Below are 18,969 nucleotides of genomic sequence, written 5' to 3'. Positions count from 1 at the left end.
TTTATCATTCTCTCTCATGAATGAGTGCTGACCACATTTGCTGCTTCTTTTTGGAAAAGGGTTTTAACATTTGTAGTTTGCCATCTGGCTTCTTTATCCCAAACCGGTAGGATATATGTTGCTCCCTCACCCACAAAACCCTCCCGATCTAAAAGGCATTTATATGTAAACATACCAGTTCTCACAGAAGAGTTATACATACTAACAAACTCCTGCATCGGATTAAAGGCATCAGATTTTTACATAGATCATAAGTGCGAAATAATTGGTAGCATATTGGATTATTATTGCATTTATATCGCACAAGAGACTGGCTCTAAAGACAGGGCCACTGGAATTATGAGGCAGACAACCAAATTATGCATCAGCGTTGACTAAATTATGCAGGTTTTGTGATGATAGCACCTCAACATTTTGTTATTATTACACCTGATCAGTGTCTGGTGAAAGGGTTCACCTTATTAGTACACATCTAACACCCAAATGCAGCAGCAAGCAGCTGAAAGATGACCAACCTTTGTGAAAAGCCTTCCGGTGTGCAGGGACTTTAGCTGCCATATTTGCTGGTAAGATTTGACCCATTTGAGCTAGAAGCTAATTATTTGAGGCATGTGTGGCTGTGGTTACACATGCTGTTCATACTCCTGCCATCTAATATTGGGCTTGGATGTGTGCACCTTGTTTTTCTTTGAAGAATTCACCTTGAGTCACTGGTTAGTGTGACTCCATCTCTTGCTTGCAATGCTTATATTCATAGGCTCCATTGTTAGAATATTTTTTCCAGTCTGGTTCGGACGTGTGCTTCTGTGTTCGAGATCGATGTCATCGTGGTGATCTTTTTGGTTCCCATGGATTCTATCTCTCCGTCGGTATTGCATTTGATTGCAATTTCCCCCTATTCTCTTGTATTGCATCTACGCTTCCAGGACAGTTTGCCAGTTGAATCCGGCCCCCGGTGGGGCCTTGCTTACCTGGGTCTCTCTTCCTTTCCATTCTGTCTGCTCTCACCATGTCTCGCCTGTGATGGAATGTACGCTGTTTCGATACTGCACTCCGTGTCATGCGAAGTACCCCTGGGCTGACCTCTACCAGACCTGTAATCTTTGCTTCTCACTCGTTTTGGTCAAATAAGACCCTGAGAGACAGCCGGGCCCCTCGATTCGAGATGTCATTGCCTTAATGTACAAGTCGGCGTCAAAGCATTCGACTCTACCTGAAGACCAGCCCACAAACCAGTCAAACCAGTCCTCCAGAAGCTGCAGGAGCAGCTCAACGCCTGGCAGAAACAAATTGTCATTCACTGCCAAACTGGCAGGATACTGACACAGCCTCCAGTGCCCAATCCCTGACCTCCAAGGCGGCAGCTCAACTTTGACGAAGCACTGGAGCTCCCTCCTCATCCAAAGCAGTGGAAGAAGCAGGATAAAACCACCAACTCCCTTCTTGACCCTGGACTGTCTTCACCCTCTTTGACTCCAACCAGACCTCCACCATCACCTTCTCCGTCTCCTTTTCATGAGCCACTGTCTTACACTCCATAGCGGTCACCACATTCTGACATGAGTGAACGCGGTCGGAGGGGACACTTATGGTATACCCCCACAGGGAGACCTTTGGGACTTGTATGATGTAGAACCGCCTGCGGACACTGATCCCGCTCTCTAACCTGCCCAACCTTCCTCACCAGATTACACCTCTTCTTACCATTGAGGTCTAGGTAGGGCTGCTGCTTACCACAATGTGCGCATGCATAAAGATTCTGTTGAGGAGTTTTTCCTCTTTGAGACTCTTTCTTCAGCTCATTGCTCCATGCAGTATCTGCCCATGTTGAAAGGGATGCTCAAGCCCGCTACTGAGATCTTCACTGGTTGATAAAAAGTACAAGCCTCCCCTTCTGACCTTATCTATGTTAAGGGCCAACTTCCACCAGATTCCCTAGTGGTTCATGCCCCTCGTAAGCTGGGGAATTCTCAGGGTACCAGCGATGCTCCTCTGCTGGGCAAAAGAGTAATATGATGGACGTTGCTGGCAAACAAGTCATTACATGTCTGCCAACTATTGGCGCATCGCCAATTCCATTGGTTTACTCCCTAGACATAATCGGGCCAACTGGGATAAAATAGAGGAGCTCCTCCATCACCTCCCAGAGGAGCACTGTAAAAGGGGACATGAGTTGGTCACAGAAGGCAAACTGATTTCCAACACAACCATCCGGTGTGCCCTACATACTGCTGCTCGGGAGAATAATTCTAGTGTCGTCTGCAGACATGCTTGGCTCCGAAAGTCTGACTTCAAGCTGAATGTTCAACAGCATCTCCTTAAACAAGGAAACAGCGAAAGCCATGGGCACCTTGTAGACGCCTTCCCCCATTGGGTTCCTTTTGCCACTCTGTGCGTTGAGGAGGCTCCAAGAACATGTCTCCTGAAGCTTCCATGTCCTTCCAGCGCCTGCCTGCCCAACAAACTTCCTCAAGGGGTTGCTTCTGGGGTTCCTATCATGGAAATTGTGCCAAAGGATGTAAAGGCAGCTCCCCCAAGGGAGCCACCCAGCCAAACAATGACTTGCCACCCCTTCCCCCTGATCACACAACACCAGGGGACGGCTTCAGATCTTCTTCCCTGCATGACAACATGTCACCTCAGACCGGTGGGTGTTAGACATCATCCAACACGGTTATTGCCTGGAGCGCATCTCCATACCACCCAGCATACCCCCCTGCAGACATGTCCTCTCCTCAGAACACCAAAGTCTGCTTTGTGAAGAGGTCCAAGTACTCCTCAAGGGTGCCATAGAGCCTGTGCCACAACACCTACAGGGCTCAGGGATGTGTTCATTCCCAAGAAAGACGGGTCCCTCAGTCCTATTCTGGATCTCAGATCCCTGAACTAGTGCATCCCATCAGAACACTTCCACATAGTCACTCTTCAGGATGTCATACTTCTGCTACAGCAAGACGACTTCATGAGTGTACTCGACCTCAAAGACTCCCACTTTCACATTCTGATTCATCTGGCTCATTGTAGCTACACCTGGTTTGTAGTAAGTGGTCAGCATTACCAGTTCAGATCGCTGCCCTTTAGGGTAAACAACAGCACCCCAAGTTTTTACCAAATGCCTTGCAGTAGTAGTCGAGCACCAGCAAAGAGAGGGCATTCATGTCTTTGCCTACCTGGATAATTGGACGATGAAGTGCGCCATGCAATAGCAGTGCTGTACACACACCCAAGTCACAGTAAACCTCCTGCACAAACTGGACTTTACCATCCATGCTGTAAAATCCTATCTCCAACCCCTTCAAATTCAACCCTTTCTCAGAAACATCCTCAATGCAGAGGTCGGCAATGCCTATCCCAGTCCGGCAAGAGTCCAGTTCTTCCAAGAGTTGCTACCTCCTTTTTTTTTTTTTTTTTTTTTTTTTTTTTTTTTTTAGCCAAATCAACAGGTCACAGTACAGACAGTCATGCGCCTCCTAGGCATAATGCCCTTCTGCGTCGCCAGAGTAACTCACACAGGACTGCACATGCACCCGCTGCAGGAATGCTTATCACATTAGTGGTTTCAAATGGAGGGCTATTGGGAAGATCTAGTGTTGATCAGCTGCTGCACTCCTCGCTCTCTGCAGTGGTGGAAACCAAAGAACTTGATGAGGGGGCAACCCTTTCTTGGCCCGGTCCACAGATCACCGTCACAACGGACGCATTTCTCAGTGGGTAGGAAGGGCACCTTCAAAACCTGAATGTCTAGGATCAGTGGGGTCCCATCCACTGGAATCTCCACATCAACTATCTGGAGCTGTTAGCTGTCCATCTAGCCGTCAAGCCCTTCCTTCCACACATACCGGGCAAGGCAGTCTTCATAGGGACAGACAACATGACAGCCATGTATTACATTCAGAAGCATGGGAGCACTCGCTCCCTTAAGCCTTTCTTGTTAGCTCAGTCCATGTGGCGCTGGGCTCTCCACCACAGAATACACCTGTTGGATGTATATCTCCCGGAAGTGGACAACGACTTTGCTGACCTTTTCAGCAGGATACGGCAACTAGTCCATGGGAACTCCACCCTGCAGTCCTCCTTCACTACTTCCAGCTATGGGAATTTTCAGAACTGGGCCTCTTCGCCACTGCATAAAATGCAAAATGCCCAAACTTCACTTCCAGATTCCCACATCACAGTTCATGGGCAATGCACTATGGATGAACTGGTCAGGATATTTGCTTATGCTTTTTCACCTCTTCCCCCCCCCCCCCCCCCCTCATTCCATTCGTGGTTCGGAAGGTACAGCAGACCTTTAATAACAACAAGAGAGAAAGGGCATGAATAGGCACTCCTATACCCCAGTCAATTCAATAAACAACAACAAAGGAGTGACTAAAACACTTGATAATGGCACTCCATAAGCCTTATGGAGTGCCATTATCAAGTGGTGCCATTATCAAGCCTTATGGAGTGCCATTATCAAGTGGTGCCAGACCCCACAATACGCCTCACGTATTTCCGAGGCGTTCTTATAGCCTCATGCATTTCTGAGGTGCTACGATAGCATTTTGATGTCATGATACACCCGTCAGACAATAGTGTAATTCACGATTGGTATTAACTCCACGTGCTGCAATTATCTGAGCAGGACGTTTTCGGCAGTTCACCTTATACCATTTATACTTCTCTTGCCTGACTTTGGAAAGAATACATTTTTGAGTTTCTTTACACTTCAACCCCCAATTAGTTTGTTTGGTGTCAGTTTCGTGGGTTTCATCAGGATATATCCACTATATTCATACTATAGAATCAATGGTGAGAAACCTCTTCTGATTTTCCACCAGTTGTGCACTATCGATCCACTTGTTCGGGCGATTTGGACTTGGCTTTTGTCCGGTACTCCAATCTTTCAGCATCGTTCATGTGACCCGGCAATATATATGCTGTCATTTATTTTCCACATTGGCCTTGAAAAAGTCTGTGTACTCATTCATAGTACGGACGAAACACGTGTCGGCTGGCTGTCGTTTTATCATTTGGAAAATTACCTTTAAGAATCAATAAAAGGAAAAAATGATACAAAATATGAACTCTATCCATCTATTTGTCCTGCATACTATGAGGATTTGTTGACTTTACTTGGATTTACAGCTGTTCAGACTTCATAATGTACTAGTCTTGTGTATACTTTCATTGTAGGATTGTGCTCTCTTGACTATTTTTAGGTTTCGACCTGGCGAAAAGCTGCGCCGCGCAGCTTTTCGGCGCAGGTCGAAATCTTTTGAGTTACTGTGTGCTTTAGTTCAGCCTCTCTCATCCATTGGCTAGCTCCATAAATGGAGGCTAGCCATTGGAAGAGAGAACTGTCCGTCATTTCCCGAGGCGATTGGTGGGCGTTCCCGACGATTCTTTCCCTCTCCACCCTTTTCGCATCGTCATCGCGGCCGTGGGCGGGGCTTATTTTTTTGGGGGCGTCCAGGTTTGTTTTGGCCATTCGGCGGCCGACCGCCAACGGAGGAAGCCTTCCCGACCCCCCTCCCGCTGTCCGTTCACGCCCCCCCCTGTCCGTGTGCTTCATGTTTTTCCTGCGGCCTTCCCGACCCCCCCTCCCGCTGGCCGTTCCCGCCCCCCCCCCCTGTCCGTGTGCTTCATGTCTTTCCTGCGGCCTTCCCGACCCCCCTCCCGCTGGCCGTTCCAACCCCCATCCCCCCCCCCCCCCCAGTCCGTGTGCTTTATGTTTTTCCTGCGGCCAAGAGGATCAATACAGACGGAGCCTGAAGGGCTCTCAGAGCGCACATTACCGTGTATTCTACTTGCCCTGGCCGACTGCACCGAATGCCACTGGCTGCACAGTTTGCAAGGCCACTTGTCTGCACTGAGAGGAACGTACATCACTCATACAGCAGCGAGAAGCCGGAGAGATGTTGAGGGGCTTGAGGAAGGGAGCTCAAAGGTTAATGACGCTTCATTTAACACGGAAGATGCTGTAAATCGGCAGAATGGTTTCTGCCATCACGGGTAACTGGCCTCACTTAGGTGAGATTTGTCCGAGGAATCCTTTGCTCTTCAGTGAGGTGCAGGTGAGTGCTTGTTTTTCCTTGTTTCTCCTCAGTAAGGGGAAAAAACGTCGCCTGCAGAACAGCTGGGCATCTAACTACGTTCAGTGCTAACGCGAAAAATCCCTTAAAGATCCCAGAATTTGATTTAAACATCGGTCTATTTCACACTGCAATTTGCAGTAACAACAGTGAAATGTAACAAACCTGTTTTCGATCTGACAAGCGAGTGCCAGATACCACGTCGCTGGCTATCGTTGCATCCTTCCCTGGCTGGACACGATCAAACAGGACATAGTCTGGGTATTATTGTAGAATACAATCAGACACCCACTGCTGCTCCCCCACTGTCGGTAACAGACAACGCAGACAACAGACAACGGTAACAAACGCAGGTTTGGTTCTGAAGAGTTGATCTGTAACATTTTCCAATTTCTCCTGTATAAGCAAGTTCCTTGCATTTACTTGTTCACCAGAGCTTGGTACTTTAACCGCGATGTAGGGCGATGGTTGATTCGTAGACAAACCCACCCCCGCCCCTTCAGTGGTCCCTATTCTGTTTATTAAACACCACAGTGTTGTTACTCCACCTGTCACTGGCAAAGGGGAGGGCTTTATTTTCCCTAATAATTTGAATAGATATACACTGTAACAGCGGGGCGTTTAATTGTTGAATGTATCTATGTTTGTATACTTTTATGTATATCATGTTTTTGCTCTGAATTCTACTTAGTGTTTCCTGCTGGTCCCTGAATAGGGAGCAGGGCAGGAATTTTCAGCAAGTAATTGCTCGCCATTGCTTTCTGCAGTGGACTGCCACTCGCTTTTTGTATATGTAGAATTATTTGTTTTGTGGTTTATCTCTCCATCACATGATAGATTTTTTTTCAGTGCATATCTGATTTTGCCACAACGAATGCATATGCTATATGTTGTATAGAGGGACAGCCTGCCAAAAAGCTGTTTGTGGACCCTCACCACTTCCTCCACCAGTACCTGCAGCTCCATTTCGTTTTCTGTCAGCCTTCTGGCTCTCTGTGCTGCTTGCCATTATGACTCTCTTTCACTGCAAACAAATCTCTCCCTGCTGCTCTGTCTCTCTGCTCAGCTCTGACTGCCTCTCCAGAACCTTCTAATGAGTTGCAGCTGCCTGGGTAGCCACTTCCTGGTTGGGAGGGGGAGGGTGGTAGCACCTGATTGGCTATGGATACCATAGGAATGCATTGAAAATACTGCACAACTAACTAATGTTTTTTCAGGCATTTTCAATGATAATATACTATTCGTTTTGGCAAAAAGCTTGTTGAAAAGCAGTCTCAGTGAGGTATCATTGGTGATAGACTGAAACATGTTTGCCTTGGGTGACACGTTTATTTTTGTGCGCTTTAAAGCACAGGTTCCTGTTGCATTTTGTTTTCAGGCAGGGGGCCTAATTTAGAGGTCAGAATGAAATGGGTTAAAAATGCAAACTATTTTTGTGCATGTTTTCCATCTTCCATCTAATGCATTTTTTGCTCTTAGTTTGCAACCAGCTTACTACATGATGGTGATAAAACATAGTGCACAACGGACGCAATGAAATGCACAAATATCAATTATACCTCATTCACTTTTAGTGGTGCAAAATGCAAATATATTCATGTAGAGCACAGTGTAAAAACTCCTCTGTCAACATGGCCTTAGCACCAGTTGTTTTCTCAATGCTGCTTGCATTCACATTACTGCAAAAAAAATATGAAATTATGCTTTTAAAATTCGTCCGTGTTGTTTTCTGCCTACCCCCACCCGCTGTCTGTGTTGTTTTCTGCCTACCCCCACCCGCTGTCTGTGTTGTTGCCTGCCTACCCCCACCCGCTGTCTGTTGTTACCTGCCTACCCCCACCCGCTGTCTGTGTTGTTGCCTGCCTACCCCCACCCGCTGTCTGTGTTGTTGCCTGCCTACCCCCACCCGCTGTCTGTGTTGTTGCCTGCCTACCCCCACCCGCTGTCTGTGTTGTTGCCTGCCTACCCCCACCCGCTGTCTGTGTTGTTGCCTGCCTACCCCCACCCGCTGTCTGTGTTGTTGCCTGCCTACCCCCACCCGCTGTCTGTGTTGTTGCCTGCCTTGAGGGAGCTGTCTCTCAGAACTGAAGGTCTGCTCTCTGCGAGGTGGCAGGGAGTCTGCTGAAGGCACTGGAAGCTTGCTCCAGATAGTGGCAAGGAATGGCTGGACACAGGTCACATTGAGCACGCATCAGTCATATTCCATATCGAAACAAGGTGTGTGGCTTATTGCGAGTCTCCCCTCAAATCCACCGGCTCCCAATCGAAGCTGTACAGATTGTGAAGTCTTATTTTGGGAGTCAATACTGGATGTTTGGACCACCTGTGCAAATTCAGCAGCACACATGACAGCACTGCGGAGGCCCGTGATTAGTGGGTGGATCTCGTTGCCAGGCAACAGCAAGACACTTTCAACTTTTAACCACCATAATAACTGCATTTTTTTCTCGAGGTTTTACCTACACCTTAAAGAAGACAGCTGCATAGTTACCACATCCTTGTGACTGGGGGTGAATATTTGCATTGTTCAGCATTCCGTCCATCGTTTGTTCTTTTGCTTCCGTTGTCCTAAGTGGTCTGAGATTGTGTGTCACATGTTGCAAACCTGGCTGGTGATGTTAGCCTCTCATCCTTCCAGACTGGGAAAACAATCACCAGCGTGACTGTTCACGAAGCTAACACATCTATGGAGTACTACATGCATGTGTTGCTGCTCCATGGAGTGTGCATATGCTGTATATTGTGTGGTAATCACTTTTCTCATATGTAGTGCTGTGCTGCCGACACATTAAACAAAAATGTATAATTGACAGTGGCCCACTATTTGCCCATCTTAATAGTGAACAGAATGTTAGGGTAAATATGTAGCAGGCTGGAGAAATAAAACACAATACATTCTACACTGTTTAAACCTTTTCGTGTTTTGGTTACACTGATTATTGGAATGAGTGGTCGATTAATATATATTCGAGCCCTTCTTAGAGATTTTATGTTGTGGTCATGTTCTTTATGGTAATATATGTTCCGAAATCTCGATCACTGGTCTTTAACGTAATTTCGTTTGATTTTGAGGTTTCAAAAACAGCCATTTCCCAAGGGACCGGGTGGCACAGCATCCGGAGTCTATACACCTCTAGGTGATAGCTCTAAAACTGCCAAAGTCAGCAGGGAGTGTTTTTATAAAGGTGCGACCCTGAGGAATGTTCTTGTATGTATGAATGCACGGTGGGAGGTGCGTCTGTGCCAATGTACCTGAATGCGTGCGGCGCGAGGGGTGTTGCTCCGAGTGCAGGGATTTCTGTGCCAGTGCGGGGTGAGTGGTGTTCTACAGGAGAAGGGGTGGGCCTGTGTGGATGCAGGAGAAGGGGGTGGCCCTGTGTGGATGCAGGAGAAGGGGGTGGGCCTGTGTGGGTGTAGGAGGACGGGTGGGCCTATGTGAGTGCAGAGGCAGGGGGGTTGCATGTGTAAGTGCTGATACAGGATGTGTGCCTATGTGAGTGCAACAGGAGAGGCGTTTGTGAAAGCCAGGGGAGGAGAAGTGGTTTCCCTGTGCAAGTGCAGGGGATGAACAGTGCTAGTGTGAGTTCAGAGTGATGAGTGTGTCTTTGATAGTGCAGCCCATTATTTGTACTGACCATGCTTGTTTCTTAACTTCCTGACATTTTGACGCAGCGTGAACACATTACTTTTTGTGGTCCAGCCCACGTAGTTTAACTTGTCTGATTGCAAAAGGCCTACTGTGTGCCTACAACCTGTCCATTGCTTACCATTGGTTGTGTTTATTGTCAATCTCATTTATTTGCTTCTTATTCGAGGACTTTTTTTGTCTCGGATTGTACTCCGTGAGAGTGCATAGGTTTATCAGCTCTTTTCTTCTGTCCCCAGTGTGATCCCCACAAAATTTCCACCCCCCTATGTTCAATGTTTCTCTCTCAGAGCTGTTGGCAATGTAAATAACAATGCCATTTATATATAAGTAAAAAAAAAAAAGAAATGTCATGAGCAATGCCAATAGCTCTAACTTTTCCAAAGGCGAAACCATTGCATTGTAAATGCTTGTTACCTACAAATGCAATCCACTTCATGCAAAACAATTCCACTTCACTCCAGGCCGTACAATTCCACTCCATGCCACCTAATTCCATTCCACTCTACAAAGACCCACTCCACGCAATTATGCTCCACTCCACAATTCTATGCCTCGCAATCCCACTCTCCACAATTCTACTCCATGTCGGACAGGTTTCACTCCCTGCCACACAGTTCCACTCCATCATACACAATTCCACTCAGTTCCACTGCTTACCACTCAGTTGCACTCCACGCCACACAATTCCACTCCAGACCACACACTTCCATTCCATGCCAATCCACACAGTTCCATTTAACATATTTCCATAGCACTCCACCACTCCAAATCACCCAGTTTCACTCCACCCAATGCCACAATTCTGCTTCATGCAACATAATGCCACTCCACGTCACACAATGCCACTCCACACAGTTCTACCCATCAACTAATTCTGCTCCATGTCATAAAATTTCACTCCAAGCCACGCAAGTTCACTCGACTCCGCACCACACAATTTCACTCCGCACCACACAATTTCACTCCGCGCCACACAGTTTCACTCCGCGCTACACAGTTTCACTCCGCGCTACACAGTTTCACTCCGCGCTACACAGTTTCACTCCGCGCTACACGATTTCACTCCGCGCTACACGATTTCACTCCGCGCCACACAATTTCACTCCGCGCCACACAATTTCACTCCGCGCCACAAACTTTCACTGCACGCCACACAACCCGCCCCACTCCACAAAATTCCATGCTGCAAAGCTCCACACAATTCCTCTCCACTCCCCACAATTACACTGCATGCTGCCCAATTCCACTCCACACAGTACCACTCCACGCCACTCAGTGGCACCCCATGCCACTCAGTGCCACTCCATTCCATATTCATTCGATTAGTTCTAAGATACTCCTCCAATGTCTACGTTGGAAGAATGCCTTTAATTCCCCTATGCAGCACACATTATGGAATCTGCACTTTTTTTTTTTTTTGTTTAAAAAAAAAAAAAAGCAAAGCATATCACTCACATTCATTGAGCATGTATTTTTAGGGCTCGCCTATTAATATCCCGCAGGGATATAATAGGCGAGCCCTATTGGGGTGAAACCAAGAGCTAAACTAAAGCAAAGCGTTTTCATCAAGGGCACGTCCTCGTGCACGAGCTTGCCCGAGCCTTCCAGCAGCATTTCTCCTCCCCTTACCATTTGCTCCTGCCTCCGAGAGCTTCAAAGGGATCTGCTTCCCCGCCCACTGCTTCACACTTCACACTTCACGGCCGCCAGGCCATCAGTCGCATTTCTCCTTCCTTCGTGCCCAGCCCCCCTCCCAGCGCTGCTTTGTTCTAAAGTCCATCTGTGGCTCCTCTTAATCTCGTCCATCTTCCCTTTCTTTCCCTTGCCTTCGATCCCTTCATGCCCTCTCTCTTCTACCCGCCGCTTTGCCTCCCCTCCCTTCTTCTTCTTAGAAAAGTCATTTTCTAAGGCCTACATAACTTTCAAGAAAAATAAAAGTTCTCTCGTGTTTGCAGTTGTTTATTCCTGCATTTCGGGAAACATAAAAACAAATGAACAGACAGGATAGTATTCTCTGTCATCTGCACTACATGTGTTTTTCTGACTTTTAAATTCGTGAACATTTGCACATTTTCCAGTTGTATTTCCAGAATTTACACGTTTTTAGTATTCTTGGGATTTCACACACATTAGTACTTTATTAAAACACACACGGGTGGATTTTCTCTGAGCAGATTTTATTTTATTTACTAAAATCGTGCTCCATCAATTGTGACACTTTTTGAAAGTCTGCCATGTAGTCCGCAAAATGTTCCGCTTTTCCGACGAGTGGTCGGTGTTTTCTTTACAAGATGAGAAAAAGATATGAGCTGCAACAAAGAGGGTGTCCTGTAATGTAAACTCATCCCAGAAGCACCTATAACAAGCATTTGCAATGCAATAGGTCTCGCATTTATGCAAGTTTGAGCTATTGACATTGTAAATGACTGCCTTCTCTTTGTTTTTAAAACTTAAATAAAAGGCAGTCATTTACTATGCCAATATTTAAAACTTGTGTAAATGCGAGACCTATTGCATTGCAAATGCTTGTTAACAATAGTATGCAGACAGCAAAATTAAACTCCTTTACGTAGCTAATTCACTTACTTCTGAATAATAGTTATGGCATGCAGTTCTTGTGTCCCCCGTGTGCTTTTTAGCCAGACATGAAACTACAAAATACTGCACCGGTAAGCTGTATATTGTTAGAAACACTGTTACATTTGGGCATATTCCTCAAACTAAGGATTTAAAGTGAACTGAGTGTACAAAAAAGATGTACATGGGAAGTGAAAAAATTAAAAGTGATTTCCCTCTATTTATTTCAGAGTTGCCTGATGCTGCAATTCCAGATCATGACTTTCTTTTTCCTCAATATGAAATTGTAACCGAGCCTGAGGAGCTGGGATCTGAAAGTGAAAGTGAAAAGGAGGCTGATGATGATAATGAGGCAAAACATGCAGAATCAACCACAGCTGGAATAGGTAAGTCAAAATAGGTTATTTATGGAGAAAAGCCCTCTGTATTTGGCCTGTTATTGGTATGGAAGAGTGGTCTGGGTGTCCCCTATTCTTCTGAAAGTGTTATTTGGTTTGTCCCCGTGTTAGTGGATCTATATTATTGGGGCCAGTTAACCATGGTTAATAAATCCTTATAGTAAAGGGGTTCAAGATCTGTACGAAGCCAACATGTAGATTTAAACATGGTTTAATCCAGTGGTCTCCTATCTTTTCTGTAATGAGAGCTACTTTTGTTCAATGAAAATCATCCTGAGCTATTAATGTTATTACTGTTGCAATGGTGACTGCATCAGGGCAAGATTATATTCGTAGCCACCATATGCAAGATTAGGAGCAGTGATCACCTCAGTTCATCGGGCAGGGTTGCTGGCAATAATGTAGAAAAAGGCGTTATCAATCTGGAATGCTTTTACATGGGTAATACATAACAGCCATAGCTATCGTGCCTATGGTATCCAAGCAATAGTATTAGTAATAAGTCCCCACAGTGCTGCATGATTGATCCGTCAGTATCCGCTTTAAATATATTTTGAAAATGCAACTATTTTTCTCCAAACATCAGGCAATGAGTTCTGAAATCACATAAATTTTCATCTCAAATACATGCTTTCCATTTTTGGTAAACATACACTAACTCAAAACCAAGCAAAGCTTTTGATTTACTAGGCTGGGCTGCACACAGAAGAGCTAATGACAGGTAGCCGGTGAGCTGCCAGTAGCTTACAAGCTACTCGTTGGATAAGTCTGGTTTAATCCAAGTGTCATACAAAATCCCACTGGTGTAGAGCGGAGAAACACCGCCACTCCCTAACCACTACTCTTCCAGCCTCTCCCCCATACATTCTATCCTTTCCCCACATGACATTCAAAATGTCATGTGGGGAAGGGTCATGTCATTCAGAATGCCTTAGGTCTTGGCATTCTGAATACCAGTGCTAGTTACACAGCATGTCTCTCTGTCTCTCTCTCTCTGTCTCTGTCTGTCTTTCTCTCTCTCTCCTTCTCTCTCTCTCTCTCTCTCTCTCTCTCTCGCTCTCGCTCTCGCTCTGTCTCGCTCTGTCTCGCTCTGTCTCGCTCTGTCTCGCTCTGTCTCGCTCTGTCTCGCTCTGTCTCGCTCTGTCTCGCTCTGTCTCGCTCTGTCTCGCTCTGTCTCGCTCTGTCTCGCTCTGTCTCGCTCTGTCTCGCTCTGTCTCGCTCTGTCTCGCTCTGTCTCGCTCTATCTATATATAATTTTCGAGGCATGTGTGCTATAGTTACACATACTTTGTATAAGTCCACCATCTAGTGTTGGGTTCATATGATTACAAGTTGTTTTTGTTCCAAGAAGTTTTCTTTGTGTCACAAGGCTGTGTAGTTCCTCTACTTGGGATTACTGCACATGGTCATCTACGTCGTCTTCAGAGGTTTTTTTTCCGCCGACAGGTCCGGAGGTAGTAGCTTGCACTCCGGTTTGAGACTCCTTCGGACGCCATTTGGGTTGTTTATTCCCATTTGAGGGTATTGTCTCGATTGGTCTCCTTTGCGTCTCGCAAACTTTCCGAAGAGGGTCAGAAAATGCAGCGTAAACAAGCAGACAATGTCCCAGATATCTTCGGTTGTCAAGAAGAGGAAGAAGAAGCTTCAGCGACACAAGAGGAATCCCTCTCCATCCATGATCAGAACACGAGCCCCAATCCGAAGACGACTCAACCGTTTTGCAGTCAGCACAAAAACAAAGACAGTGAGTACCTCTGCCCCTGATCCCAGGCCCAAACCATTGGTTTCTATCGAAAAATGTGCTCGCGACCTTCCACTGCAGGTAAGCCATGGCGCACACTGAAAACATGACTCTGAGTCCCCGCCCTCCGGCTCAGCTCCGAAATTTTGGCCTACAGCATGGGCCTCCACATCATACAAATCAAAAGTCAGCGTGGGCCTCCACCTCCTCGATATCCGAGGCCCTAACACATCGATCTTCGGTCTCTGCACCGGAACACACATTTCGGAACCAAACTTTCCTTTCTCCAAATAGAAGCTCTCACCACCGAAATGCTTCGTTTTCAGTCTGAAACCTCCTCCAGAGCCAATTCTCAAGCAATTTCAGCTAAAGCTCGATTTGAAAGAAGACATTTCAAATTCAGCCAGGAACTAAAAAAAATTACGATACAACCACCAAAACACCCTTCTAAGGACCAGTTGAGTTTTGAAGAGGCATTGGACTTCCTGTTCAACCTTTAAAGAAGAGGAAGGATGCTGCAACTAGCCCATTGCACATTCTTATTCCCACTTCACCACTACCACAAACTCCTCCTCCACCACCTCACTCACCACATTTATCTGAGGCAGGTAACATATTCCCTTGGTCTACCATAAGGGGGTATCAGGATATCCCAGATTATACACAACCAGGGGATCCTTGGGATATTTATGATATTGAGCCTCTAGCAGACACTGATCCTGACTTATATCCTACTCGCCCATCACCACCTGATAATGCCTCCACTAATCAGGACTTAATAGCTCATGCAGCAACGTTTCATCCAGTTCTTTCATATAAAGATTCTATAGAGGAATATTTTCTATTTGAGACTTTGTCTACTGCACAGAGAGGGGCACAATACTTACCTTTACTTATTCTACATTCTGACCAAAGTTTTAAAGACCCAGTCAAAGCAAGGATAATTACTCCACGCATTGACAAAAACTACAAGGCAGCACTATCAGACCCATTTTTATTAAAGGCCAACTCACACCAGACTCTTTGGTAATGTCAAATGCCAGGAAAAGAGCAAACACACAAACAATTGGAGATGCACTACTTCCAGAAAAATAATCCAAGCTCATAGATTCCTCTGGTAAGAGTTGTGAGACAAGCAGCTAATCATTGAGGTATAGCCAAGCTTTATTAGCAAGATGTGACGGGGCCCACTGGGACGAAATGGAGGGGCTCCTCCAACATCTCCCAGAGCAGCACAAAAAAAGGGGTCAAGAAGTCCTAAATGAAGATAAACTTATTACTAACAATTTTATTAGGTCTGCACTAGATGCAGCTGACACAGCTGCTAGGGATATTAACACCAGTGTCCTCTTACGTAGCCACGCATGGCTAAAGGTGTCAGGATTTAAACCTGAAGTACAGTAGGCCATATTAAATCTCCCATTTGATAAGTAACACATTTTTCTACCTCACGCAGAGACCGCCCTTGAAAAGATGAAGGACACCGAGTTAGCAACATCTATGGGAGCCTTTCTAACTAACACCTACCGTGGTTCTTTTTTTAGGCCTAATTACAAACAAAGTGCCAAAACTGCCATCACAGACCCATCTGGGTCACAATACAAAAATCAGGGACAAAACTCTGCACCTAGAACTTTATACAGACCTTCCTGATGAGAAAACCATTTTAAAGGAAGAGGAAACACCTGTTCCTAAAATGCCAATAACAAACAATGACTTCCTTACCACTCCCCCAGACCATCGAACACCTGCCGTGGGTCGTCTTCAGCAGTTTCCCAACAACTAGAAATCAATCACAACAGACCAATGGGTCTTGGACATTATCCAACATGGTTATTGTCTGGAGCCCATAGCAATTCCTCCAAATATTCCACCTCACAAACTATCTGTACAACATCAAACCCTTTTGCAAAACATCTCAGCTCTTATTACAAAAGGAGCTACAGAAATAGTTCCACCAAAATTTCATGGGAGAGGAGTATATTCACTATACTTCCTTCTACCCAAAAAAGATGGGTCCCTACGACCCATTCTCGATCTCAGGACATTAAATCATTACATCATATTAGTGCACTTCCATGTGGTCACTTTACAAGAGATCATTCCATTATTACAAAAATGAGATTTTGTAGTGTCTTTAGATCTAAAGGACACCTATTTCCACATAACAATTCACCCTGCACACAGGAAATACCTCTGATTTGTATTTCAAGGAAAACATTATCAGTTCAAAGTTTTTCCATTCAAAATTACTACAGCACCAAGAGTCTTCACAAGGTGTCTAGCAGTAGTAGCTGCACATCTCCGCAGATAAAAAATATTCATGTTTTCCCTTATCTAAACTGTTCATCAAAGCAAACCACTATATTCTTTGCAAAAAGAACACTTTAAAAACTTGAGATTTGCTGCATTAACTAGGGTTTATTATCAATCTACAAAAATCAAATCTACAACCAGCCAAAACTCAATCGTACCTAGGTGCTATCCTGAACACACAATCAGCACTAGCATACCCAAACACAGACTGGGCACCCCGCATAGTAACATTAATTCAACAGTTTTAGACAGGAAATCAAGTCAAGTCAAATTCACTTTATTCGACTTTTTTATTTATTTATTTTATTTGCAGATTTTTATATAGCACTTTACATGAGATTAACGTTGCATAATAACATCAGTAACTAGAACATAGAATAACAGATAAACAAGTCCATGGAGCATCGAATGTAGTGGGGGAGCATCAGGGGGCTAGAACGTAGATTAGGTATGGCAGACCAGCAATGGAAGATAGATTAGAGGGGACACCAAAGAAGTAAGAGTTATAGAGTCAACAAACCGGTTGGGGTCAAGTAATAACAAACATCCAGTGCCGGACCCACTCACTGCTTCGGATCTAGGTGTAAAACATTGGAGAAGAGTAACAATAGAGTGGGGGGAAGGGAATAGGGCAGAAACAATCGTAAGTTTAAATGAAATTCAGGATTCCGCAGAACGGCACCAAAAATAATGGAGGCATCCGAGGCCGGTTCAACACACCGGGCCGGCAACAGAGGCAATCCCCACCCAAACACAGCAAAAAAGCAACAATAGAGTAAGGGGGAGGGAACCGTGCAGAAACAAAACGCCAGTCCAAACCAGAATCAAAACTCTGCCGATGGCACCAAACCGGGGCTGGTCCAACCAATCGGGCCGGCAACGGAGGCAGTCCCTATCCAAGTCCAGTGCAAAAACCGCAGATGTGGTGGAGGTCACGGCCTCGAAGCACAGCACGTCTGCAAACGGTCCTCCAGCCGAGACCAGCAGATCGCTGAGAAGGCCGTCCGATGGGTGGAAAATGAGATAGAAGTCGCAGCAGTCCATCCCCGGGAATATACCAGGACGCCGAAGTCCAAACAAAACGGGAGAGACAAAGAGAAACGCTGACTCGAGTCGTAGACGCAGAGTTGCCTAGGGAAGCGCAACAGGATCGCTGCCGCGAAGGCAGCCCAAAGAACAACCATCTACAACCTCAAGAGAGAAGTAGACCAAATCGGGATGCAGAGCAACAACGTCCATGTCCGGAAGGTAAGTGATAGTCCTGGATCAACCCCCCAAAGGGTGATCCCGAAACAGTCTCCTCTCAGCTGCAGTCAGCAGCTCAACCATGCACTTCGGCCATTACCCAAGGAATCCGAAGGCAGTGGATAGTTCATTTTGCTGAGTGAGGCTTTCTCTCCTTCAATGAACATCCAGGGATGAGCAGAAATTGTCATTAAAATCACCGGGGAGATCGTTCAGTGGGATGCTAAAATCCAGGTTTAAACGCCAAAGGTGATCCCACGCCCGGGAGCTCCATGCCGGAGCTCCTCAGCCGTTGGTCATCTTGCCCCTCTCTGTCTATAATGATATCCATAAAAGAGACATAAAAACATTAATTATAATACATTTCACTCTTCTTCAAAATACATTTATAAAAATAGAGAAGTAAATAAGAAGCGCATAGACCTCCTATAGACAATTCAGTCAGTCAAAAGTACTTTATTTCGCTAGTTATAAAGAAACAGCATAAAAATATTTCACCAACAATAAAAACGAGAGCTACATTATAAAAACACTTAAAAATTCAAATCAATTCTATAAAATGATTAAAACATGCTATAGACATGTAATTTACATAAAATTGTCCTCATGATTGACATTTACATGTCTTTATAGCACTTTAAAAAAACAGAGCCAAGCTATAGCAGGTATACTGATTAAGCAACTGCGTTAGGAGATAAAGGGCTGGTTGACATTGCCTCAGTCAAAGTGTCTGCAACATAGGGCCAACGAATCTGTTTCTCTCCTCTCTATAAAATGTGCAAATAAATAGCAAATGAAGGTCACATTGAGTAGATATAGAGTCACACGGTCAAGGAGTCCAAAGCTTTCATTGAGTACATATTAGCTGGGTAACCAAGCATCAGTGGCATATAATTCGTACAGAATCTTATCAATACAAATCTGTGGTAATGATTGGTCACAAACGATAAGTAGTTAAGATCAAGT

General features: G+C 45.3%; 1 protein-coding gene across 3 annotated transcripts in view; it reads left to right on the top strand.

Annotated features, from left to right (window-relative positions):
- PDCD2 (programmed cell death 2) overlaps positions 1-18,969 on the top strand; it is a 519,296-nt gene that overhangs the window by 407,981 nt on the left and 92,346 nt on the right. For all 3 annotated transcript variants that reach the window (XM_078648732.1, XM_078648730.1, XM_078648731.1), the window contains one exon: positions 12,534-12,689. In XM_078648732.1, the coding sequence (XP_078504858.1) occupies positions 12,534-12,689 (156 nt within the window). The remainder of the gene's footprint in view (positions 1-12,533; positions 12,690-18,969) is intronic.

This window comes from Lissotriton helveticus, chromosome 6, assembly GCF_964261635.1.
Source record: "Lissotriton helveticus chromosome 6, aLisHel1.1, whole genome shotgun sequence".
In the NCBI taxonomy this organism is placed as follows: domain Eukaryota; kingdom Metazoa; phylum Chordata; class Amphibia; order Caudata; family Salamandridae; genus Lissotriton; species Lissotriton helveticus.
Note: the sequence above shows the minus strand (reverse complement) of the source record. Positions and strands in the feature narration are given on the sequence as shown.